General features: G+C 35.1%; 1 protein-coding gene, 1 long non-coding RNA gene, 1 other non-coding gene and 1 pseudogene across 3 annotated transcripts in view; 1 reads left to right on the top strand and 3 right to left on the bottom strand.

The window, feature by feature from the left end:
• LOC120231753 overlaps window positions 1-797 on the top strand; it is a 39812-nt gene extending 39015 nt beyond the window's left edge. The window contains exon 5 of the long non-coding RNA XR_005528404.1: window positions 721-797. This is a non-coding gene — a long non-coding RNA (uncharacterized LOC120231753). The remainder of the gene's footprint in view (window positions 1-720) is intronic.
• The window catches only part of ATAD2 (ATPase family AAA domain containing 2), a 64974-nt gene that overhangs the window by 22138 nt on the left and 14837 nt on the right, over window positions 1-27999 (bottom strand). Inside the window, exons 3-14 of the mRNA XM_039231978.1 lie at window positions 27364-27413; window positions 25984-26149; window positions 25549-25651; window positions 25122-25209; window positions 23667-23846; window positions 22966-23083; window positions 17057-17164; window positions 13576-13684; window positions 13234-13349; window positions 7694-7868; window positions 6775-6863; window positions 710-869 (exon numbers count right to left, since the gene is read on the bottom strand). Of these exons, the coding sequence (XP_039087909.1) occupies window positions 710-869; window positions 6775-6863; window positions 7694-7868; window positions 13234-13349; window positions 13576-13684; window positions 17057-17164; window positions 22966-23083; window positions 23667-23846; window positions 25122-25209; window positions 25549-25651; window positions 25984-26149; window positions 27364-27413 (1462 nt within the window). The remainder of the gene's footprint in view (window positions 1-709; window positions 870-6774; window positions 6864-7693; window positions 7869-13233; window positions 13350-13575; window positions 13685-17056; window positions 17165-22965; window positions 23084-23666; window positions 23847-25121; window positions 25210-25548; window positions 25652-25983; window positions 26150-27363; window positions 27414-27999) is intronic.
• LOC120231752 lies at window positions 10307-10700 on the bottom strand (annotated as a pseudogene).
• On the bottom strand, window positions 24842-24981 carry LOC120231788. The gene has a single exon (XR_005528422.1). It is a non-coding gene; the product is annotated as a small nucleolar RNA SNORA29 (small nucleolar RNA).

The following is a 27999-nucleotide window of genomic DNA, read 5'->3' as shown; positions in this document are numbered from 1 at the left end:
AATTTTTTTATAATAAGGTGCTATTCAGATTTGAATAATTTCAATTTAAAATAGTTTATCTAAAATTCATAAAGAAATCAATACCTACTATAATAAAAACAGTAAAAGTGAAAAGAAAAAGATATAAGCATTTAAGGAATTTATGTTAAAGAAGATTTGCATTTCTAATGTTTAAGTTCTAGGAATCATAAATGTGAATGAGAAAAATTAATAATGACAGAACTACTGTTCATTCTGGTCCATATTGAGAATTGTTTAAGAGTACTGACAGCACTACTCATACTTTCCTCCTTGGTTCTCAAAAGATTAAGTGGCTTTAGGAGAATAAGGTAGGATTGTATGGTAATATACATGAAAAAGTAAAGGCTAATAAACTGCTAAGGATTGACTGCTCATTAATAGGCTACATGTTCTGAAGCAAAATAAAGTTGTATGGCAACATCCAAAGTCTATGCTCAAATTGAGAAACATGTAGAAGTATCTTTAGGGAGGCATTATTTTAATTAGAAAAAAAAAAGAGTAAAAAATTCCAAATTCTTTAAATAAAATAACACCTCCCTAAGAATACATACCTTACCTCTTTGGATGTTAATCACATTTGACTTTGCTTCAGAACATACAAAACTCAAACTTCAAATTTTCACTGTGCCAAGATTTGTCTATGATAAGAGCAACACAGTCTGTGAAATTATGAATAATAAATTCCTACATCTTTGTCAGGTAGGCTGAAAAGGAATTCTCTGTCAAAGCGACCAGGCCTTCGCAAAGCAGGATCAATAGAATCCAGTCTGTTGGTGGCACCAATGACTACAATTTCTCCTCTGCTGTCCAATCCATCCATAAGAGCTAGCAAGGTGGAAACAATGGAACTAAATGTAAAAATAAATGACAATAGATTAAACATATGATGCTGAATACATTATTCCTTCTTTTGCTAAGATTTAATATTAAACATGTGAACAAATTTTCTCAGAGCATGCCATTACTTCCCACAAATTAAAAACCTTGCAAAATAACACACTAAATGGCACATAGAGGTTAAAACCAATGAAAAACATAAGTGGTTTTCAGAATGCCACAAATAGATCCCAGAAGACATTTCATAAAGCATAACTTCAACATAGGAACTTAAGAGTTCCCAGAACAGGATACACCAAAAAACAAAAAATACTATCAAAGAACACCCAAATAAAGTATACATAAAGCATAAAAAAAGAGAACTTAAATTACGTTTTACTTATGGAGAGGGAACAGTAAAAAAAACCACCACAGCTTCACCACCCCCTTTCAACAATTATCAATGTCCTTTTGGGGCACCTGGGTGGCTCAGTTGGTTAAGCTTCCAACTTTGGCTCAGGTCATGACCTTACAGCTGGTGGGTCTGAGCCCCGCATCAGGCTCTGTGCTGACAGCTCAGAGTCTGGAGCCTGCTTCGGATTCTATGTCTCCCTCTCTCTCTCTCTGCTCCTCCCCCACTCACACTTTTTCTCTCTCAAAAATAAATAAAAATTTAAAAAAATTATCAGTATCCTTTTTTATGACTTCACCCAATAGTGTTTTTCTCCATCCAATAGTTTTTTTTTTAAGAAATAAAACCCCCAAAACTTCAGACTGCTTAATCCATAAATATTTCATATTAAATATTTTATGTAGTTATAAGATAAGGACTTTTAAAAACTCCCACAGTATCAGGACACCATTGGAAATGACAATGATTCCTTAATATCACCTAATATTGAATTTTCCTAATTGTTTCAAAACATCTTTTTTACATTTGATGTTTTTAAGCAAAGATCCACACACCTTTGTCACATGTCCCTCAATTCCTTAACAGTCCCCATGGAACCTTCCTTTCTTTTTATTCCTTCATGCTTTTTGTTAAAGAAACTGGATCATTTGCCTTGTAAAATTTCCTTCCCATGTTCTGGATTAGGCTACTTGCTTCCTGATAGGGTCATTTAACTTGTCCTGTATCTTTCATATTTCCTATAAACTGGAAGTTAGATCTAGAAGCTTAATAGATACAGGTTAAACTACTTAGGATAGCAAATATCATAGGAAAATTCCACATACTTCCTATTGTATAATCAGGAGGCACAAACTACCAGTTTCTCATTTAACATCAGGGAACTGGGTTTAGGTGAGGTGTTATCAGCTTACTACATTCATCTTCAACTTTACTATTAATCTTTTTACTTTAGTATTTTTGTAGCCACTTACAATTATTGCTTAGATCAGGGTTTCGCAATCTTGGCACAAATGACGTTTCGGCCAGGTAATTCATTGTTCAGAGCTGTCCTTGCCACTGTAGAATGTTTAACATCATCTGTGGTCTTCACCCACTAGATGCTAGTAGTTCATCACTCATCTCCTCCAATTTATGACAATCAAAAATGTCTCCAGACATTTGTCCCATGGGGGGCAAAATCTACTCCCAGTTGAAAACCATATGGCTAGATCCACTATGTCATAAGGGGTTGCAAAATGGTGATTTTCTATTTCACTAATTTGCTCTCCATTTACTAACTATGATTTCCCTATAAAGAACAATGTTACTTCATCAATTAAATCACTCTCAATCATGGCCTGAATCATAGTTACAGGACAGGAAAAAGAAATGCTTGATTCTTTTATCAATTTTCAGAGTAATGAGTCACTATCTTAGCATCCTTTGGAATGACCAATTATTTTTTTTTAAAAGATCATTAAAAACTGACAGTTTTTATGTATTTCATGCATTTCATTCTATTGTAGTCATTATTATTTTTGATGCATCTAATTATCCCATCTTGGTCAATGGAAACTCCTTCAAAACTGACTATGTCATTCTGTTATGACCCTAGTAGTTTCAATTGCTTCTCTCCTTCCAGGCATTACAAGATATTCCAGGCTAGTCTCGCTTATTTCCGAACTCATTTCTATTATCCACCAGCTCTCCTCTGACTGCTAGTATTTAGAGACCACATTTTGGACGCCAGGGTGTGCACTGCTACTGGACTGTAATAATGGCCTTTTAAAGTGTCCAGAGCTAGAAACTATGTTTTCTTAAATAAAAAAAAAAAAAAACTTACGAGGGGCACCTGGGTGGCTCAGTCGGTTATTATCTGACTTCGGCACACGTCATGATCTCATGGTTTGTGGGTTTGAGCCCTGCGTCGGGCTCTGCGCTAACAGCTAGCTCAGAGCCTGGAGCCTGTTTCAGATTCTGTCTCTCCTTCTCTCTCTGCCTCTCCCCCCCCCCACTCTGTTTCTCTTGGTCTCTCAAAAATAAATAAATGTAAAAAAAATTTTTTTTTAAAATTCATCATGAAAGGCACCTGGGTGGCTCAGTCAGTTAAGTGCCTGACTTTGGCTCAGATCATGATCTCATGGTTCATAAGTTCAAGCTGACAGTGTGGAGCCTGCCTGGGATTCTCTCTCTCCTCCCTTCTCATTCTCTCTCAAAATAAATAAACTTAAAATAAAAAAAATTCATCATGAGTTCATACTGATACTCCCAATTCAAAGTAAAGATTTTAGGGTTTTAATTTATTTTATATTTATATCCTTTCTCTCTCAAGCTAAAAATCATACTTTCTATGGTATTCACATACTTACTTGTATTATCTTTCATTATTACTAACAGATAAAAATTAGTTTAATTATGTTCAATGTGCTACCTTTTAAAAATGCTTAATTTAACAAAAATGTTTATGCTGAGATATTTTAAGTCTTTGGTTAAAAACAAAACAAAACTGGGGCGCCTAGGTGGCTCAGGTGGTTGAGCGTCTGACTTCGGCTCAGGTCATGATCTCATGGCTCATGGGTTCAAGTCCCGCGTAGGGCTCTGTGCTGACAGCTCAGAGCCTGGAGCCTGCTTTTGGATTCTGTGTCTCCCCTTCTCTTTGCCCCTCCCATGCTCATGTTCTGTCTCACTGTTCTCAATAATAAATAAATGTTAAAAAAATTAAAAAAAAAACTTGCACACTAAGTTTCTCATATCTAGATATTTGAATGTAGCTGCCCAGTTTCCCAACACCATTTACTTCTGAGACTGTCTATATTCTTGTATACAATATCCCCATTGCATATTCCTGCTTCTGTCAAGAGACTGACCATCTAAGTATGGGTTTATTTATGGGCTCTCTATCCTATTCTATGATCTATTTTTGTGCCAGTGCCATTCTGTTCTGATTACGATAGCTTTGCAACATATCTTGAAATCTGGGATTGTGATACCTCCAGTTTTGCTCTTCCTCAGGATTGCTTTGGCAATCTTTGAAACTGGACCATTTTCTTACACAATTCACAAAAACAAACTCAAAATGGATTTTAAAGACCTACATGTGAGACCAGAAATCATAAAACTCCTTAAAGAAAACATAGGGAAATAGTCTCTTGGACACTGGCCTTAGCAACAGTTTTTTAGATGTTATCTTCTTAGACAAAGGAAACAAAGGCAAAATTAAAACTACTGGGACTGTACCAAAATAAAAAGCTTTTACAAAGCAAAGGAAGCTATCAACAAAACAAAAAGGCAACTTACTGATGGGAGACGACATCTACAAATGATGTATCCAATAAGGCATTAATATCCAAAATATATAAAGAACTTAGACAACACCCAAAAAAAAAAAAAAAAATCCCCAAATAATCTGATTAAAAAATGGGCAGAGCACATTCTTTGAAAGAACATTTTTCCAAAGAAGACATACAGATAGCCGACAGACATGTGAAAAGATGCTCAACTAGTCATCAGGGAAATGAAAATCAAAACCAAAATAAGATATCATCTTATACCTATCAGAATGGCTAATATCAAAGGACAAGAAATAACAAGCGTTGGCAAAGATGTGGAGGAAAAAAAAACCCTCATGCACTGTTCCTGGGAATGTAAATTGGTACAGCCACTATGGAAAATAGGATAGTGGTTCCTCAGTAAGTTAAAAATAAAAATGCCATATAATCCAATAATTCCACTACTGTTTATTTACCCCCCCAAAACAAAAACACTAATTCGAAAAGATACATGTACTTCTGTTTACTGCAGCATTATTTACAATAGCCAAGATATGAAAGCAACCTAACTGTCCATCAGTAGATGACAGATGGGTAAAGATGATGTGCTATATATAAAAACAATGAAATATTAGCCCTAAAAAAGAATGGGATCTTGCCATTTGTGGCAACATAGATTAACACAGAAGATGTTATGCTAAATGAAATAAGTCATACAGAGACAAATAACAAAATGATTTCAGATATACGTGGAATCTAAAAAGGAAACAAATAAAAACCACAGAAACAGAACCACAAATATAGAGAACAAACTGGTAATTGCCAGAGGAAAAGCAGTTGGGTGTGGGCAGATTGGGTGAAGGTTAAGAGGTACAGACTTACAGTTATAAAGTAAGTTATGAGGATGAAAGGTATAGCATTGGAATATGGTCAACATTGTAATAATGCCGTATGGTGACAGATGGTAACTACACTTACCCTGTATGAGCACAGCTTAATGCATAGAACTGCTGAATCATTATGTTTTTACACTTTACACTAGTAACACTGTTATGTCAACTATCCTTCAATAAAATATAGGTTTGTACTTGAGAAGGCATGTGCTTCCCAAATTACCCTATAATTTTTGTTGCTAAAATTTCTCTAATTCCTTTTAGAACTATTCCAAAACACAGTACTCAATTTTTGGTTACAAAGTAATGGTAGTATTGTTAAATATGTTTATTCCTACCAACACAATAAATATAGTATGAATGATGATGAAATTTGTCATATATAGTCTGTATGATTACTGTAAGTTACTACAGACACAACTATTTTTACCACAGTACTTCACATTTTAATTTAGTGAGAGCAACAAATAAAATTGTATATAGTATCAAGTCAAAGACGACCACCAGACTACATTAAATATTGTTAGGTGTTTAAAAAAATAAAAACCTACCTATCACTCACATTATGATGTCTTGTTCCTATTTATATTATTTACAATAAAAAACAACACTGGCATATACGAGGCACGCAAACTTTTGCTTTAGAGTATCCAAAATTAATTAAGCAATTATGATAATACTTGAGACAATCTGAAAAGAGATTCTAAAAAACTGAAGATGAACTAGGATTAAAATTTAGATTCAAGTTGAGGCAGTGGCACTGAGGACAAGTGCCCCCACCTTGGCAGTCAGCTTATCATACAGGAGATGCAATTTTCTCATCTGAAAATTAAAAAGTTGTGCTAATAATTGAATCTCAAACTAGTAGTCATGCACTAAGACATATTTTGTTTGGCCAAAGCAGTGTCTTAAAAATATCTGAATTAGCTGGCAACATTTAAAAGATATTTAACACAAAAATTTGAATATAACATTTAAGAAAGAGTGCAAATTTATTTTTCAAGTCTGAGTCAGCTTCTGCACTTAAACAACAGGTTGGGGCTAAAAACAACTGGCTATGCTCTTATAATTGGATGCTCAGCCACACTCCAAACCGTAGCTCCACTCTTACTATTGGCCTGCATCACTCATTTCATTTGCCTTACACCTCACTGGCCAGTGGGCATTTAATTAATTTTCTATCATGAATTAAATTTTAATACTGTGCTTGTGAACACCTTGCCACGCAGAACAGGTTCATTTTTCATTTTGTACTATATACTGGGTTCTACCAAAAAAGGAAACTGCTTGTTTGTGAAGTATTTTAACATTCTATCCCTCATGCAACATCAGTACAGCTGAGAATACAGGAAGAAAGGCAGAAGTGCTATTGAACAAGTTTTACCTGTGAATCTGATCTTGCCTGCTTGATCGTACAGGAGCCAGACCATCAATTTCATCAAAAAAAATAATGGATGGGCGCATCTGATAAGCCTAGAAAATAAGTCCAGTGGTTGCATGTTAATATGAAAAACTTCAAATATATAGACTTAATATGAACCATTTTAATCTGTTTTCATTCCAACTTGCTTACAAGAATTTATAATTTATAAATCTAAACATAAATCTAAGAACTATATTTTAAGGACTCAGACTAAAATATAATGTAAACAATTTAATTTTTTTGCATTCTCAACTGGAATTACTCAAAATACATACTCCCCTGGTCATATACCTAGGATTTCATTTAGCTATAAGTTATTGGGACACACAAAATACATATTTAAAACCAACTGTTGAAACAAGATGAAGAACAGAAGACAATGACATAGCCTTTCTCCATGTCAAGATTGGGAAAATATTTAGCAAGATGACATCTTTTTTTTTTTTTTTTTTAAGTCTATTTCAGTTAAGTTAAAGAAACTCAATGAGTTCTATAAAGAGATTTAAAAGCATCTACAGTAATATGCCTTAGTAGATCAGAATGTATTATATTACAATGTGCTGCCAATACAATCTGGGATATGAAACTGAAAGCCACTCTAGGGAAGAACTAATCTTCATCTCACATACTGAGACATAATTCACTACTGTTAAGTATGAGACTACCAGCTTCTCTCTGGATATGAGACAGAAGACGACTCCAAAGAACTTAGATCTTATTCCTTTCTCTTCTTTCTATAAAACTGTCCATGATAGGTCAGTATTATCTTAATAAAGAATATATATTTGATCTAATTCTTCTGAAAAGGGATAAAATGCAAGACTATGTACTTACATCTACATTGATTATACATCTATATAGCGAAATTTTAATATCATACCTGATCAAAAAGCAATCGTAGCTGTCTTTCAGACTCTCCTACCCACTTACTCAGACAATCAGCACCTTTCCTCATGAAGAATGCTACTCTTTTATCCCCTTGACTGCACTCATTGGCAAGTGCTCTAGCAACCATAGTTTTTCCAGTTCCAGGTGGGCCATAAAACAAACAACCTCTATGGAAGGAAAAGTATTATTTCAGTACTACATTAAAAAGTGGACTATTTAAACAAAATTAGAAACCAATTTTATGAATGTAACTAGTGAATAAAGACAACTGAACTATTGTTTCCATCCACAAAGCACAACTTAAAACCTGAAAATACTGATACTACAAAATTAATATTGAAACTAAATAAAACCCTTTATTTGAAACATAGTTTCCTTTTTAAAAGTTGATTTATTTATTCAGAGAGACCACGTGCGTGTGTGAGCAGGGAGGAGCAGAGAAAGAGAATTCCAAACAGCTCCATGCTGAGCATGGAGCCCCACATGGGGCTCATTTATGACCCAAGGTGATATCTAGAGTTAGCTCTTAATTAACTGAGCCACTCAGGTGGCCCAAAATATATTTTCTCTTATTCATTCATCATGCCCATCATATTACTTTACCTTGCATAGAAATCAGGCTTAAAAAGACTTGTTTACTTTTGTGACTATCAGGGGAAAGAACAGTTTTCATCTACAAACTTTGGACTCAGTGCCAGCAACACCAAAAGGTGTACAAGAAAACATGTTGGGAATGAACAGAAGAGAAAGCAAAATAAAGAAGAGCTTTAAGAAATAATTGGTGTTTGGGTGATAGGGACTAGGACAATGTAAATAATTTGAAATTATTCATGGTGACATCACTGTCATGGGGTAATCTATAATTTTTCATTTATTTCTAAAGTTATTTATTACTCTTAAAATACAATTCTAAAAAAAATGGGCTACAGCCATAAAATTTTTAAATTTATTTTTAATATTTACTTTTGAGAGAAAGAGGGTGAGTAGGGGAGGGGCAGAGAGAGAGAGGGAGACACAGAATCTGAAGCAGGCTCCAGGCTCTGAGCTGTAGGCACAGAGCCTGATGTGGAGCCCAAACCTGTGAACTGCGAGATCATGACCTGAGCTCAAGTCGGATGCTTAACTGACTGAGCAACCCAGGCACCCCTATACTCATAATTCTTGTTAGAAATGTAAAAAGGGTATAGAAATAGAATGTATCATGGATTAAGTGCTACCAAAGAAACATAAAATAATCAATTTCAGCTCACCACATAACTTGCTCTTAAAAAGAAACATAAGGAAGATTCAAGAAAAGCAGAAATGGTGGAAAAAATTTACACATGATAGATGAAATCTATTAGAAGTTAAGAATAAAATATAAAAGAGGGTGCCTTGGTGGCTCAGTCAGGTCAGCATCTGACTCTTGATATTGGCTCAGTTTGTGATCTTGTGGTCATGAGATCAAGTCTCCCACTGGGCTTCGAGCTGAGCATGGAGCCTGCTTGAGATTCTCTCTCCTTCTCTTTCTGCCCCTCTACCTCTTGTGAGCACATGCATGCACGTGCTTTCTTTCAAAAATAAACGGTAAAAAAGGATAAAATATAAAAAAATAAGAACTGTACATGATCAAATGCAGAGAGAAAAAAAAAAACAAAGCAACTGTTAAACCACCAAACAAATGGAATAAACAAATGAAAATGTCAACATACAAAAATGAAGGCAGGAAAAGAATTTAAGAATGTGTGTACTGAGCTAACAATGTTATTTGTGAGGCTGTATCTTAAGAAGGAACTGAGGATTTGCACCAAGAAGAAGCAATGAGATATTCATGATATTAATATTTGTGATGATAAAAAAATCTACATAGCCAGCAACAGCAGAATTGATTTAAAAAAAATGATACATCCACATTACGGTATATTATTCAGCCATTAAAACAGAGAACCAACCACATGAAAACAGGAGGTTAATATAATTATAAATGTATTAGGGGAAATGTTTGTTGTAAGGAAGGAGAGATAGAAAAAATTGGGAGGGTTGCTTCTTTCAAATTTACTAATTACTTTTTTACAATAATGCAGTATTTTATTCTATTAATAACTAATATTTGAGAGCATTTATAATATTAATGGAACTTAATCTAAGAGAAGTTCGACCTACTTTTTAAAGTTTATTTGAGAGAGAGAGAGAGTATGGGAGGGGCACAGAGACAGGAAGAGAGAGAGAATCCCAAGCAGGCTCCATGCTGCCAGCGCAGAACCCGATGCATGGCTCAAACTCACCAAGTGAGAGAACATGACCTATGGACTTACTTTTTAAGTTTATTTATTTATTTTGAGAGGGAGGGGACCAGGGGAGGGGCAGGAACAGAGGGAGAGAGAGACCCTAAGCAGTCTCCATGCCGCCAGCACATGGCCTGATGTGGGGCTCAAACTCACGAAACTGTGAGATCATGACCTGAGCCAAAATCAAGAGTCAGATGCTCAACAAACTGAGCCACTCAGGTGCCCCTTGACTTTTTTTTTTTAAATTTCAGTATCAGGTATCAGTAAGAAAAAAAATATGGTCAAAATTATTATGTCAAAAACTTGTAATAAATGCTTGATATTAATATAAATACAATTCAGTTTTTGGCATAAAGTTCTTTGGCTACAAGGAAGCACATTTGGTTTAATTCACTAACAGGAATATCTGCATTTAATGCTGGGATGACTTCTTCTAGATTTTTGTTCTGTTGTTTTTCAACATAATTATTTATAACTGTATGAATGGAGTGGAGAGAAGTACTCATGATGTCTATTCTAAATAAAAGTATATAACTGTAGTAATGAGTAGGTAGACCGGCAATGCAACAGCCCTGTATTTTGAGGCCAACAGGTTAGGCCTAAGGAGTTTAGTTGAGATTCAGGAATAAAAGCCCACACAAAATACAGTATGAAGCCAAACTGAGAGCTTAAGAAAAGAACAAAGCCATAAATCACTCTTTGTGGCAATGGCAATGATGAATTTTCCATCATTTTCCCTGTGACTTCAGACAATCTTGGGTCCCTAAAATGACCATCCAGGCCCCTCCTGACAGCTTGGTCACCTCAGTGGTGAGTCCCCTTTCCAAGCACCAACCAGGAAGCTGAAGAAGGGTTGAAGAGGGAAAAACCAAGGGACAGGCTAGGTTGCAATGACAGCCCTTTCCCCATTTACTTAATTAACTAGGTGCTTCCAGAAATGCTTCTTCTAAAAAGCAAATGTTATTTTATTATTTAAGATCTTTCTAGTTAAAATTTATTTAATTCACCAATGTTTAACTGTGATTGATGTATGGCACATAACCTTATTAATGGAAAAGGAACAAAGCTTAGTAGTCTAAAAAAGTGTACTTAAATCAACATTTCCATACAGGGTGATTTAGGAAAAGCTGCATAAGGAAAAAGCAATCAGGGACTAGGGTTTATAAAAGGGTGGAGGAATGGATTAAATGGGTGATGGGCATTAAGAAGGGCACTTTTTGTGATGGACATTGGGTGTCTTGTCTAAGGGATGAATCACTCACAGGGTTCTACTCCTGAAGCCAAAATTACACTGTATGTTAACTAACTTTAATTTAAAAAAAAGGGGGGGCGGTTTGGATTATTAAGATTAATAAGTGAGATCTAAAAACTAGAAGGATCAAAACTGGGGCACCTGGGTGGCTCAGTCCGTTAAGCATCCAACTCTTGACTTTGGCTCAGGTTATGATGTCATGCATGGTTCAACTTGGGGCTTGATAATAACAACGTGGAGCCTGCTTGGGATTCACAGTCTCCCTCTCTCTACCCCTCCCCCATGCTCTCTTTCTCAAAACAAATGAACTAAAAAGAACAAACAACAATAAAAATAAAACCAGGGAAACCACCCTGATCTCTTTTACTACTCTGCAGGCAACTTGCTTGGGTAGTTTCTGGTATTGCACAAGATGAGATGCTGCAGATTAAATTAAGTTAAAAATTCCATACTGAAGAGGAGACTACTAGCCCTTGCTCAGGCCTACTGTTAAAATGCTGGCAGCCAAACTCATAAGCTTCCAAGAGAAGACTAGAGTATTGGTCTCTGGGGGAAAAAACCTGACTAGATACTGACTTTGAAGACTTCTGGTAAAAGAATCAGCATCCATGGGGGTGCCTAGATGGCTCAGTTGGTTAAGCTTCCAACTTCAGCTCAGGTCATGATCTCATGGCTCATGGGTTCAGCTGTGTTGACAGCTCAGAGCCTGGAGTCTGCTTCTGTCTCTCTCTCCCCTGCTCACACTCTGTCTCTATCAAAAACAAATAAAAAGTTAAAAAAAATCACCATCCACCAATCACGCTAAGGTGGGGCCTACAAATTAACAAGCCCTACTAGTGAGCTTTAAAAAACCTGCTTCGCTCTTAAAATTTAACAGAGAGCCAAGGATCACTAGACATGGAAAGCCCCTAAGAACAAGAGGGATGAAAACAAGAAAGAAAAAGAAAAGTAGATGAATCTAGAAAGTCCAACAATCAAATGACATGAATTGAGGGAAAAGAAAAAATGCAGTGGAAAAATTGAAGAAGTGATACAAAAAAACCTTCCCACAAACCAAAGACATTTTTCCAGATCATAAAGTACAATGAAAGCAGGAGGGAAAAGACACATCAGCAGAGTGTGGTTATATGGCCATTCTGAAAAAGAAAATAAAAATAACCTCTCGTGCACTCTTTTTTCTGAAGAGATTCCGAGATTGTACTCCATCAAAACACAGCTGTAAAAAAAGGCCGGAGGGGCATCTGGTTGGCTCAGTCAGTGGAGCATGCAACTCTTGTGGATTCAACCCAATGCTGGGTATGTAGATTACTTAATAATTTTTAAAAAAATTTTTTAAATAATAATACTAAATAAGGGTCTTAGGTTGAATCCAGGAAGTAGGGAATCCAGCACTAAAAGATACATAAAGGAAATTAATCGATGGGGATGAGAAGTCCCAAAGTTTAGTTGTGCTACAAGGCTAAGAATAACCTCTCTAGATGGAGGCAAGAAATCAAAAGCTCCAGCAAGATCTATCTAGAAAAATAAGGAATCAATAAATTATCTGATGTGTTTAACTGTAGTGAAGAGTTTTATCTCTCGCAAACTCTGTGGATGAACTGATAAGCACATATAAAATTATTTTTAAAAAAGAACAACAAAAAAACCCCTTACCCACAGGCAAATAGTATTAAAGGTGAGGGGAAAGAGTAGGGTTGTAAAAGAGGAAAAATGTACTATATATGGCTCAGCTGTAAAAAAAAAAAAAAAAAAGTATTTACATAATCATAAAGCATAAAAGTATATATGGAGAGTGGGGAAAGCAAAAGAACCAAATAGTCACTGTTCCTGTTAGATTCTGTCTAAAATAGAAGAAAACAAAAATCACACTATTAAGAAAGTAAAAATATTCAAAGTACCCAGAAAAGGATAATGAAATTACCATACACCTAAAAAGTTTCAATGGAGAAGTGTTATCTTTCTGGACAACAGTAGCAGTTTACATTTTGGCTAAAATAAAATGCATTAAATTACCTCGGAGGTTGAATTTTGAATTTTTCAAAGACTTCTGGATAAAGTAATGGAAACACCACCATCTCTTTTAGAGCTGCAATATGGTTAGACAAGCCACCAATGCTATCAAATCGTACCTGATAATGGAAGGGAAACATGGACATTCTCAGATTTGGAATTAAAATTAAAATGTCACGCTATTTCTGTACTATGCTCAACCCATACACAGGCAACTGAGTAACAACTTTTTAGTTGTAGCCTTAAAAAGCCTGTAAAGTTTTGGATTTAAAGAAAATTGGTTTAACTTTAAAATGAAACTAAAACAAACAGTATGTATGTTCAAGCACACAAGATAGTACTTACTGAAGAATCTAGTTGCATTGGATCAACATCTGCAAGACTTGCTCCAATCTTCATTCTATCTTTATAAATTCCTTTTAACTCATCTTTCCGAAAATTTAGTGGGAGGCACCTATTTTTAAAAAAATTAAAAAGAAACACCCATCAGGGTGCTGGGTGGCTCAGTCGGTTCAACATCCAACGATTTATTTTTTAATTTATTTTTGAGAGAGACAGAGAAAGACCGACATTGAGTGGAGGAGGGGCAGAGAAAGAGAGGGAAGCACAGAAACTGAAGCAGGTTCCAGGTTCTGAGCTGCCAGCGTAGAGCCCAACGCAGGGCTTGAACCCACAAACTGTGAGATCATGACCTGAGCCAAAGTCCAGGGCTTAACCGACTGAGCCACCCAGGTTCCCTGAGCATCCAACTCTTAATTTCAGCTCAGGTCATGATCTCAAGGTTGTGAGATTGAACCCCACTTTGGGCTCCACTCTGGGTATGGAGCCCACTTAAGATTCTCTACCACTCACGTTCTCTCTCTTTCCAAAAAATAATTAATAAAAATAAAAATAAAATACCCATCAGTTCACTTTCTCCCCCAAAACCATGTCAGAATATGGACATTTTTCTTAAAAATTTAAAAACAAGTTGGATGAGGCACTTGGGTGGCACAGTCAGTTAAGCATCTGACTTTCGGTTTCAGCTCAGGTCATGAATTTACAGTATCTAAGTTTGAGCCCCAAATCAGGCTCCGTGTTGGCAATGTTGGACCTGCTTGGGATTCTCTCGCTCTCTGGCCCTTCCTTGCTTGCTTTTGCTCTCTCAAAATAAATAAATAAACACTATAAAAAATTAATTTTTAAAAACAAGTTAAATTTCAATCAGAGCAATTGTGAAATTATGTATTTCAACTTCTTCATTTTCTTTATAGGTTGAGAACTTTAATGTTAGAAATATTTATATCTGAAATTTTATTATTAAAGATATATAGCCAAATAAAATGCCAGTGTTTAAGATGCCACAGCATCATCAAGTAATTCATGGCTGGCAATTCAGACTGTATCAATATACTTAATAATGACTGTGCTTAACATATACTGAGTATTTACCACCTGTTAGGCTGTTTTAGGTGTTTTACGTGTAATAGTTCATTAAGTCTTCAAAACAGTCTTATCAAGCAGGTATTATTATTTCTCCTATTTTAAAAGAAAACTAGTGGGGCACCTGGGTAGATTGTCTGACTCTTGGTTTTGGTTCAGGGCATGACCTCACAATTCATGAGTTTGAGCTCTGCATCAGGCTCCGCTGCTGACAGCATGGAGCCTGCTTAGGATTCTCTCTCTGCCCCTCCTCTGCTTATGCTCGTGTGCTCTCTCTCTCAATAAATAAATAAACAAAACTTAAGAAAAAACTTAAAAGAAAACTGAGGTACAAAAAGATTAACTGAAATATACCAAGTCACAACTGGTAAATGTCAGTTCCTGACTCAGACCAAAGCAGTGTATCTCTGGACCTGTAACAACTCTGCTACAGTACCTCTCATCAAAATATTCACAAGCCACCAAGCATCTGGATCCACATCAACCATCTCAAACAAGAATGAATCACTACCTTCCTAACTACTGTCAAAAGCAGATGCAGTAGATTATAAAAAATATACCTAGAAGTACCTGCTTGTTTATAGATGGAGTGACACATTGGAATGCCTACGTAAAGAAATACTGCTACAACTGAACACAAGTAAAAGCACACCAAACTCACCCCAAATGACAAGTCTTGCTATCTCCAGACTGCACAAGGAATTTATACTGTGAAATCTAAGATGGACATGTTTTCAACCGTGGCTTTTGAAACGGTATTTCTCAATTCTTTTATTTATTTACTAATGTTTATTTATTTTGGACAGAGCGTGAGTGGGGAAGGGAGACAAAGAATCTGAAGCAGGCTCCAAGCTCTGAGCTGTCAGCACAGAGCCTGACGCAGGGCTCGAACCCACGAACCCTGAGATCATGACCTGAGCTGAAGTCAGACACTAACCGACTAAGCCACCCAGGGACCCCTCTCTAATAATTCTTAATAGAAATATAACTGCATTGCATAAAAACTACAGGATTAGATGTACATTTCTATGAATGAAGGCAAAGAAACATCAGTCTAAATAATACAGGCTTTTGATGATCTAACTTCTTGCTGCCAATAGAAATGAAATAAAAGTCAAAAATGTAATTTAAAATTTTCTATTAGATACACTAAACAAAGAAAAAAGAACTAATTTCAATAATATATTTTACTTAATCCAACATATCTAAAATGTATCATTTCAATATGCAAAATAAATATTTACAAAATTGAGATATTTTATTCTTTCTTGTACTAAGTCTTTGAAATCCAAGAGTATATATTTTTTAAAAATTTTACAATATTTCTCAATTCAGATTAGGTACATTTCAAATGTTTAATAGCCACATGGCATTAGTGGCTACCATACTAGGACAGAGCTAATGTGATAAAAGAACAGAACTTAGGATACAAAGAATGGTTGGCTTGCACGCCCCTTCAATTATTATGTTTCTAATTGCTTCATCAAGCAGTTTTTACTCTATAAAAATATTATTTTATTAAAATAATAAAATAAAAAGCACTGCGTTTTTCACTCCCCTGACCACATCTGTAAAATGAGTATAATCCTTGCTATAAACTTATATATGAACTTATGAACTTACACAAACTTTATAGTACAAAGAGTCATGAAATAAGTAAACCCATTTTCCTAAAGAGTTCTACAATAAGAATAGATTATTATAATTATTATAAACAGAAAAATGTATTTGAAATGGAAAAAATTTCAAGTTTCCTCAAGTCCATGTTTATCAAGCACCATTTTGAGCTATACAATGGGTGTGAAAGAAAACATGTTCTAATCTATTATGAATTTCAAATAAGATAGAATTCTAGTTTATACATTAATTTTTTTAGTGTTCATTTATTGGGGGGTTGGAGGGGCAGAGAGAGAGGGAGAGAGAGAATCCCAAGCAGGCTCTATGCTGTCAATGTGGACCTGATGTGGGGCTCCATCTCATGAATTCTGAGATCATGACCTGAGCCGAAATCAAGAGCCAAGTGCTTAACTGACTGAACCACCCAAATTTTTAAATTTGGTCAATCTGTATCTGCTCCCAAATTATTCAGTCTTCTCACCACTTAAAAAAAAAATAGCCCGGAGTTTTATTTTTTAATATTTTTTAAAAAATTTATTTCTGAGAGAGACAGACAGACAGCCTGAACAGGGGAGGGTCAGAGAGAGAGGGAGACACAGAATCTCAAACAGGCTACAAGCTCTGAGCTAGCTGTCAGCACAAAGCCCGACGCGGGGCTCAAACTCACAAACCGCTCGAACCCACTAACCGTGAGATCATGACCTGAGCCAAAGTCGGACGCTTAACCGACTGAGCCACCCAGGCGCCCTTAGCCTGGAGTTTTAAAAGGCATCAGTATGAGACTTACCTGTTGATAGCTCTATTGCGGCTCCTTTTTCTCCGTCTCTCAAAGTGTTGTTCATCTTCAGAAGAGGAAGATGAAGTAGAGTCACTACTATGGATTGCATGCCTTCGCCTAAAGTAAAGAGGAAAACTGAAATCATGACGAAGGAGGGCAGGAAAAACAGGGGCATAAGATGCAAACATCAGAAATACCTAAGGATCCAAAAAGATTTATCATAAAATTAATACATTTGCTGAAGCAATGAAGTAGGCTTTGACGGTTGAATCTTTTGGAGGGAATAAAATATGTGGATAACTGAGAGGAAAGGAAAGAGATAAGTGGGTGTAATAGAGGGGGCAATCAAATGTTCGTTATAATAGAATATGGTCCAGGCAGCATGACTTCTTAGTCTTAATGTAAATCAGTTATCCTCAAAGAGAAAGGTGGGAAAAAGAGGGCATTAAACTCTTTGGGACTATAACTTCAGAAAGTATTTTCAATATTATACTACGTATAGTTTCACATTTGTAATATTATACTATATATAATTTCACCTTTTGAAATGTCAATCTTAAGGAGAACAGAATTTTTATCAAAACCAAAAAGGATCAAGAAGAGTTTTAAAATACTAGGTGTACAGTGAGAAATAAGATAACCTTTTATCTACAGTGTGATCATCTGTAGACTCACAACTGCCACTTATTGCTGTGTCAATATGGATGCATTACCTAACCCATATAAGCCTTAATTTTTTCACAAAAAGGAGATAAGAATATAATCAAATTCTTAGGCTGGTTGGTAGTACTAAGTAAGATGTCAAGTAATACAGATATTGAAAAAAATTTTAAATCACTTCTACCTTTGTATTGTTGCAAAACAGCCAGAGGAAAAACAATCTAGCTGGGAAAACATTGAATCAATGGCTCAGGGTCTAGAGCTTTTCCTGAGTCAGAGTGCAATCATAGTAAATAGATATTTTCAAAAATATTAAAGGTTCACAATCTATTATCTCCATAATGTAGGTCCAGAATCTTGTACTCTGAGAATAAGTTTTTCCACTATTCACTTGGCAGGATCTGAAATGTCATAAAGATTGGGGGGTGGGATAGAGGGGAAAATGGGTGATGGGCATTGAGGAGGGCACTTGTTAGGATGAGCAGTGGGTGTTGTATATAAGGCAATTTGACAATAAATTATATTAACTTAAAAAATAAAATGTCGTAAAGGAAATTCATAGTCTCTATTTGTCCCACTTTTCTGATTATTCATATGTTCTGCTATTACACATTTGACTAGGCAGTGCTGGCCCAGACACTCCTAGAGATGTTAATGTTACACATTACCTTTGTAATTCCCCCTTCTCCACAGTCAGAATTATGAAACACAAATGGCCCCAAGGGCTTTGGATAAGGGGTTATGGAAACACAGATATTTAAACTAGAAAATAATCCTCCAAAGTCTACCTCCCCAAACATGCCCAAGACTATTCTTATGATCAGCCTGAAACTAAAACTATCTAGTATGTAATTTTATAAATCCAGTATGCAATTTTATATGAAAGACTAACTTATTTAATACTACCATTAATATTACAAAACAACTCTAACTTGGACGCACGTAATTCACATATCTGTATGTGAATTCAGTCTGTACTCACATAATTAAGACTAATTACACAATAAAAAGGACTAGCATTTATTAAATGCTTCTTGTACCAGGTAGTAGACATGTTATCCCATTTAATCTTAATTAAAACTCTGGACAAGTACATATTAGCATTCTCACTTTGGAGTTGAGGCCAATGTGACATACTCATAGTTTAAATAACTTGCTCAAAATATTAGAATTAGGCAATGATGGTGTCAGAACTCAAACCTTTGTCTATTCAAAAAATCCACATTCTACATACACTGGTGATTTCCAGTTGTTTATTTCACAAACCAAAAGAATTATAACCAAACAACAAAACCTGTGGACTGACATAAATTTTCCAATGTTTGATTTGAAAAGTAGGAGTTTTAAAAAAATGTTTAATGTTTATTTATTTTTGAGAGAGATAGAGTGTGAGGGGAGCAGGCAGAAAGAGATGGAGACACAGAATCTGAAGCAGGCTCCAGGCCCTGAGCTGTCAGCACAGAGCCCAAAGCAGGGCCCAAACTCCTAAGCTATGAGATCATGACCTGAGCAGAAGTCAGACGCCCAACCAACTGAGCCACTCAGGCACCCCTGAAAAGTAGGATTTTTAAGCATTATAACAATGAAAACACAGAGTACTCAATACATGGCAAATAGTATTTTAAATGCTTTACATGTATTAACTCATCTAAATCTCATATTACTGTGAGATAGCTAATATCATCATCCTCACTATATAGGTCAAAAAACTGAAATGAGAGGTTAAGTAACTTGCTAAAGCTCAGTAATAAGTGGTAAGGCTGGGCCTGAAACTTAGCAGTCCTAGTCATGGGTCCAGGGTCTTCATAATTACTCTATACTGTAGAAAGGCCATGTTTTTTCAGTTTTAAAAAGATTCTAAACACACATTCACTCGTTTTTCATTTTACTAAAAATGTTTGAAATTTTGGCATAGACAAGTACTGGACCAGCACTGTGAATTTAATCAGTGTTTAGAGTTGTCAGTTCTAGCACCTTGGCAACATGTAAGGGGCACTTTGGAATACTGGTGAAGCAACAGTACTATTATGTTACCTTCATGTTCAAAGGGACTGGGCTTGTTCCAGAAACTGCAGACTGAAACTAAAGAATCAACCTTAAATGCGTAGAAGTTACTAATCATAAGAAAGAAAATACTGCATAAAGACAGCATTCTGGAAGCTCTGCTATGGTAAGTATGCCAAAAGATCCTTGGAAGATCCTGCACTGTGGTTGCAAGGTTTTCCGACCATTTGCCATAGATACCAAGAGCAATGCCCAAATGATTCTGTGGATGTGTTCTCTGGTCCCATGACTAAATAGGTGAAGTAGGACATGAACTATAAACAGAAGCTGGTTTCTTTAAGAAAAAGTAAAAAGGCTAAGCAAAATGACCATTATGGTTGTTAAAGGGGAAGAGATGTTCATACCACCTTGGTAAGATTATTAGGGAAAAAAATTGGTTTAAGGGTCAGATAATATTAATAGTTGAGATGTGGAGAAATTGGAGCCTGCATAATTGCTTGTGGTAAAGTAAAATAAAGCAGCCATTCTGGAAAATAATTTAGCAATTCCCTGAAACAGTAAATAGTTAGCATTTGATCTAGCAATTCCATTTCTAGGTATACCTAAGAGAAAGTGAAAACATAAGTCCACACAAAAAGTTTTTCATAAATGTTCACGGTAGCATTATTCACAGTAGCCAAAAAGTAGAAAGAACCTAAATGTCCATCAGTTGATAAATGGATATGCAAACTATGGTATACTTATATAATGGTATCTTATTTGGCAATAAAAAAGAATGAAGTACTGATACATGCTAAATGTGGATGAACCTTGATAACGTACCAAGTGAAAGAAACCACTCACAAAAGAGTCCACATATATGAAATACCCAGAATAGGAAAATCTACAGAGACAGATAGAAGATTAGTGGTTGCTCAGGGCTGGGGGGAATGCAGGGATTGGAGATAACTAAAGAGTACAGAGTATCTTTCTGAGGCAAGAAAAATGTTCTAAAATCGTTTGTGGTTATAGCTGCGCAACTGTGAAAGTACGAAAAGCCCTTGAATTGTACGCTTTAAATGGGTGAACTATATGGCATGTGAATTGCATCTCAATAAAACTATTATCAAAAAGAAAAAATTTTACAAAGCTATGAAAACCAAAACTAGTCATTAAGTCAAATAATGTGACTCAGGGTACAATTTAAATATCTTAGTTCATACTTTAATTTAAATGTGTCAGAACGAATAAACAAACAAAAAGCAGAATCAGACCAATAAGTACAGAGAACAAACTTGATAGTTGCCAGACGAGGGTCGGGGGGTTGGGGGGTGGGGAGGTAGTGGGGGGATGGGCAAAATGGGTGACCAGGAGTGGGAGATACAGGCTTCCAGTAATGGAATGCGTAAGTCACAAGAGCAAAGGTACAGCATAAGGAATATATCGTCAGTACTATTTTAATAGCTCTGTTATGGTGACAAATGGTAGCTACACTTGTGGTGACCAAAGCATAACATATACAGTTGCTGAATCACTATGTTGTATAACTGAAACTACTGTAACATCATGTGTCAACTACATGAAAATAAAAAATAAATAAATACATAAATACATTAAAAAAATAACAAATAAATATGTCAGAATCTTCCACTAGTCTATGCAATTTGAGGGCAGGAATCCTGACTTAAGTCATTTTTATATCCATAGTGCTTAGTACATGGTAGTACTCAAACATTTGTTAAATAACTGAAGTAAAAAAAAAAAAAATCCAGCACCCAAAGAGCTATGAGACACTTTACGTAAATAAAGGGTAGACTCTGTGAACCAAATATGGCAACTTGAGCACCAAAGGAGCAAAAAAGAATTCCTACCTGCTGGAAGATTCATTATAGGTGGTGACTATAGAGGCAGTCATTAAATGTTACTTCCAGAAACATATACCCATTAAAAAAGAGAAAAGAAATTTAATCTCAAAGTAACTGCCAGTCTTTCACTTCTGCTAGATTTAATAGAGATTTGTCCTTTAAGTCAGGCAACCAAGACGGCTTCCCTGGGCGTTATGCTTAGTGGGGATTCCAGGGAACACTACACTTTATCCTCTTTATCCTACCAAAATACTGGTCTTTAACAATATTCCAAAGGGGCCTGTGAAAAATGATAGTATGGCCTCCTTTCAAGTGCAATGTATCTTGGGCAGCCCTGACAGGTTGCTCTCCTGATCATCCTCTGGGCTCTGGTTGTACGGAAAGGGATGATGAAAAAGGAAATCTACGGTGTATGCTTGTGATTTTGACACTCTGAAAATGAAACTAAAAGACCTAGGGACACACATAGTATTTCATATTTTTCCTAGAAGAATTTGTCAGTATCTATAAAAGTGTTGCTTTCCATTATTAGTCTGCTTCTATGAGGAGACTTCCAAGAACTGTCAGAATAGTTGAAGTCTCATAGGATTTCAGTCTCACCTCTAAACAAATTAATATTAGGAAAAAGTACCATTTCCATACAAATGTCATTTTTTCTCTGCCTCTTTAATCTTCACCAGAAAGCTCTCTCATTCATGAACTACTATAATGTTATTATTACACAGAAAGTTTTAATGAATCAGAAAACTTTTTTTTTTACTTGGGAAAATGAAGAAATAACAAAGAATTACCTATTTAGGCTTAAATATGACAGACAACCAACAAGTGTTAGGATGTAGAAGGAAAAGAAATCCTCAAATAATTTGAACAGTGAAAGAAAATTAATGTTTCTTTTACTGTATGAGAAACACAAATTTTTAAAAAGTAGAAATAAAACCTGGGGGGAAAAAACCCAGATCCAGACGAGGATGGTCAGCATCATGAAAAGTCAAGAAAGCTATGTAAACTAGAATGTTTGTTACATTAATATGTCTGTGATACTATGTGAACACAAAACTAAACCTAGACTCTAACTTAATGTGAAGATGAAAAGAAACAGTCTATGTAAGATACTTAAACCAAACCAATAATACAGTAAACACTGAAGCAAAGGCAGCTCTCTATTATTAAAGTGTGGAACAATGGAATAAACTACCTTACCATGGTAGTTACTAACTACCTATTAACGGAAGCAAAAGGAAAACTAGTCAGTGGTAGTAGGGATAAGAGCACTACAGGCATAGAGAGAACCCTGCCAGACATAGGATTCTAGAATTCTATCTGTATATACCCAATCCTAAGACTCTGGAATCCTACCTAACACAGCCACAATTATGTTGTTATAAATCAATCAGTACTTCAGAACCAAACCTGTTCATTCGTTTACAATAAGGACTTCTTGGTCCGGCAGAAGATAATCTATATCTTGGTCTTGCAGGAGAAGCTGGTCCAGTATAAAATATGTTGGGCTTTCTCTGGTGACGAGGTTCTAAAAAGAAGAATTATAGGTATGTGACATATTTATGAAGATAATTTTGCTCTTCATCTAAATACTTACAAAGGTGCTGCCTTCCGTGAAAATACCAGTACATATCTACTATAGACTGTTTTACTGTTCACGTTTAAAGTCATTTATGCCTGCAGGGTTACTACTGAAAATACATAAAGCACAGACACCCCGCCAAACAAAACATACACTGGCCATAAACAACCATTATGATTATACTGCTGCATAATAGCTGGTTATCAGCCCTGCATATATATATGCTCATCAGGACTAAAACACAACTTAGTGACAAAATAAACTAAGTTAAAAGCTATAAAATCTAAAGTCAGTAAAGACAGACATGAAATTCCAAAACAGCCCAATTATTTACTTTGGTCAAGGCTAACAACTAACTTTCTTGAAGTAGTGACTTCTTGTATATTTAGGATAATTTAAGAAAGACAACAGCCATGGATATTCTACAAAATGAAAACATGAAAAATAAGAATAATAGAGGAAAGGCAGTATAGATAATAAAAGTAATACAATTACATTTTCTCCTAGAATAAATATACATAACACTTACTTTCCAATGGAGCCTGGTAATAAACAGTAGCTTTTCTCTGTCTAAGATAATATCGTTTCTGATTATCTTCTTCCCCATCTTCTTCATCTTCATCATCATCATCTTCTTCATCATCTTCATCATCATCTTCACCATCATCTTCATCTTCATCTTCTTGGTCTTCACCCTCCTCAGATGATTCTACAGTTAAGAAACATTTACTTTCAGAATGCTCACCAAAATGTTAACAATTTTTTAACAATTGGAATTTAAAGAGAAAGAAAGAGACCCTCTTTTAAAAATTTATTTACTTCCAGATTGCTCATAGAAATGTTTCTTTTGCAGCACTAAATCAAGGTTTTAAAAAATGAAATAAATTGTAGGATTAAAAACAACTAGAAGAAGGAAAAAATGAACTAGGGAAAGAAGTTTAAAGACTACTGTCAGTAGTACCAAACTAAAGTTTATGGTATTGCTGCTGATTTCATTAATATAAGTGACTCTGGTTAAGTCCAAGTTAATTTAACATGTTGACAAAGAAGAGTATCTCCTCACTTGGTTTTTTCCTTTTATTTTTTCATTTTTGTATATTTTTTTATTTTAATTTTTTAAGTAGGCTTCATGTTCAGTGTAGAGCCCAACAGAAGGCCTGAACTCATCACCCTAAGGTCAAAGCCTAAGCTGAGATTAAAATTTAAGTTTTAAATTCTATTCGGCCCTTCTGGTTGTCACTGAGCTACACAGAGAATAACTCAAATCATCTACTTACACAAATGTAAAACACCCTCACCAAATATTTAAAATGCATTTCAGAAAACCGGTTTTCACTCAAGTTCTAATAAATTATAGTTTTAATTCCTAAACAGAAGAGCAAAACTTAATCACCTTTCAAGTAAAATAGGTAGAGATGTGTTGTCTATAATGTATTACATAAGCAAACCAAGTTTATTTGCTTTAGATATGTAGATTTCAAGTACTTTCCCAAACAAAACATACTATCCTTTTAAGCTCTCCCCTGCCCTCACTTTATTTCATTTTTTAATTTGAGAGAGAGCAAGAATCTTAAGCAGGCGCCATGCTCAGCACATTACCTGAGCTGAAATTAAGAGTTAGATGCTCAACTGACTGAGACACCCAGGCGCCCCTCCCCTGTCCTCACTTTTATTTTTTTTTCCAATGTTTTATTTTAATTAATTAATTTTCTGTTCAGCCATTTCATATAGAAGGAGGACACAAATAAATCCTCCCTCTTCAGATCATGGCAATTTTCATCTATCCCATAAGCATAGCCACCAAAATCTATTATTGGGAGAAAATGTGGTAGTCAAATGGGACCCTGTCCTCACTTTTAAATTATAACCAATCCTCTGATCTCTCACAAAATACCAATAATGTCACAGCTTCTGAATAAAAGAGCTGTATTCTACTAATAAAAAGTGCTGAAATTCAAACCCAGAAGTAGAACAAAAGACTAACCCACACTGCCTTCTTGATTGTCAGTTGTTTCTTCATCAGTTCTTTGAATACCTTTTTGCTTTCCTCTTGTGTACACATTAAGATTTTCCTAAAAATGTTTAAACAGAAGTCATTAACATTTAGCATATTTATTTTTAAAAAATTCAGTAGGACCTTCCTATCTTAATAAAATGAAGCTATTTATAGTTATAAACTCTTAAAACTCCAGCAATATCTAGTGACTGATCAAACAAATGCTAAACAGTTTAAAGATGCCGAAAACTATGAATAATTTACTCAAAAAATGGATAGGTATTATAGAAAGAAGGTTAAGCTGGAGATCACTAAATCAGCTGTGAAATGGAAGGAGACATTCTTTTTTACTGAAGTGTAACTGACACACAATATTGCATTAATAATTTCCCAGAGTGAGGAAGGATATATTTACTTCTTCTGTTTCATTAAACACTCCCAAGTCTTCAAGTTCCCTCATTCGCTGTCTACGCATCTTCTTCATGTCATCCATTTTTTGAAGTACAGCTTCAGCAGTGCTTTAAGAAAATTGACATAAATATAAGCTAAAACTGTAAAAGAAAGAGTGGTACAGTTTTAAAAGCTTGATTTTTCTTCCGCTGTATTTTAAGTGCTGGGATTTTAAATATCTCTATACAAGGCACTGATTTACTTATGTAAAAAATTCTAAAATTTCTTTCCAAGAATTAAAGACCTATATAGAATTATTCAAAGTCTTCTAATAACCATTCTCCCTTTTGCTTTGTACAGCTGAATACATTAAATACTCAGGCTAGTTGATATTGATGCTCCTTCCCCAACAACAAATTATGCCAGCTAAATCATCCTGATCTAAATAATTTTCACTTACTTTGTTATAAGCTTGTCAAACAGCACAGACTGGTTCACACTACTATAACGACTTCGAATCCTACAACTGCGGCGAACTTCAACATCACTATTCTTTTCATGCAAGCGTTCTTTAGTTGGAACATTGTTTCTAGTCCTCAAGGACCGAGTAACTGGAATCACTTTGTCTTCAAGATGTGTAAATAAAAGCAAATGAAAAGATTTTAAGTAATGGCATTTATAAAACAGTTCTAAAATGAACAACTGAATAGCTATACCTTCATGTAACAAAATCATAGCATTCTGAACTTAACTTTCTTAAAAATATTAGGATACAAAAATAAAGTTACAGCATACACTTACCATAGGATTCAGCCATTCCACTCTCCAGAGAAAGGAAAGATATATAATACAAAGACTCAAACAGAAGTGTTCAAGGCACGTTGATAGCCCCAAACTGGAAACAACCCAAACGTCCACCAAAAGATGAATAACAAATTGTAGGAAATAACCTAGGTGTCCACCAGTGGATGAATGGATAAAGAAGATGTAAAATATACCTACATAAAAGAATACTATTTAGCCATGAGAAAGAAGAGTATCTGTTTGCAACACATGGATGGACTTTGAGGGCATAATGCTAAGTGAAAGAAGGTCAGAGAAAGACAAATATTGTGTAATATCACTTAACTGTGGAATCTACAGAAAGGCAAAATCGTAGAAACAGAGATTAGAATGTTAGTTATCAAGGACTGGGATGTGAGGGAGAAAGGGAAATGTTGGCCAGAATACAAATTTCCAGCTATGAAATAAATAAGTTCTGAGGATTTAATGTACAGTATAGAGATTACAGTTAATAATACTATATTATACAATTCAAAGTTGCTAAGAGAGTAGATCTTAAATGTTCTCAACACAAAAAAGAAACATTATATGACATGATGCCAATGTTAGGTAGCTATGATAGTAATCATTTTGATATATAAAAATGTACCAAATTAACATCTGTTGTACACCAACAGTATGGATGATACTCAAAAGTAATTATACTAAAAGAAAGCCAGACAAAAAGAGTGCACACTGCATAATTTCACTTCCATAAAACTCTAGAAGATGCAAACTAAATTATAGTGACAGAAAGCAGACTGGTGATTGATCAAGAATCTTGGGGTGTGGAAAGCCTCAAGAGGAGCTGGGGTGTGATTATAAAGAGGCCCAAGAAAGTTTTTGGCAGTGATAGTTATCTTCACTATCTAATTGTGGTGGTAGTTTCATGGCACACTTATGTCAAACCAAACTGTATACTTTAAATATGTACAATTTACTGTATGTCCCTCAATACATTTGTACACAAAATATGAACTACAGGTTTTAAATCTGAAATGACTTTAACACTACTTACCTTCTTTGCACTCTTCTTTTTTCTTATCAGCCTGCTGTCTGGCCAGTTGTCTATATTCAAAAAATATATTAAATCATTAAAACTAATTGACATAATCTTAAGTCCCATATTTTATGATACTAAAAAATAGGATAAAAAGTTAAATCATCTTAGAGAATATACTAATATACTTACAAGGCTAAAACACACTGAAAAATAAAAAGCTTCAGAATACTTATGCTTATGTATGTTTAGTTATGGCTAAACAAACTCTTGAGAACCCTGTTGTGAAATGCAACGTTACATGCATGAACTCTTAAACAGAATTAATCAAATTCAAGTATCTTACTTAAAACAAGAAATTATATCATTAGCCTAAGTATTTAGGTATAATTGAACTATAAGTATCAAGCAAAAGCAAGACAATGTGTTTTATACCACAGGGATATAGTTATCGCACAACCTTGAGATATTTATAACTATAAACAGAATTAATGTCCTTTAGCGATATGTTAATTTCCTTCTAAAACATTTGCTGGCTACAATCTTTATGACATGCGTTATCATTCAAATGCAGAAACAGATCTATTTTATGAATCAGATATCTCACTTACATACTAGCTGACAAAATCTACTGAATTGTAAAAAAACACTTTC

The sequence above is a fragment of the Hyaena hyaena genome, unplaced genomic scaffold (assembly GCF_003009895.1).
Source record: "Hyaena hyaena isolate Hyena2069 unplaced genomic scaffold, ASM300989v1 scaffold_62, whole genome shotgun sequence".
In the NCBI taxonomy this organism is placed as follows: Eukaryota; Metazoa; Chordata; class Mammalia; order Carnivora; family Hyaenidae; genus Hyaena; species Hyaena hyaena.
Note: the sequence above shows the minus strand (reverse complement) of the source record. Positions and strands in the feature narration are given on the sequence as shown.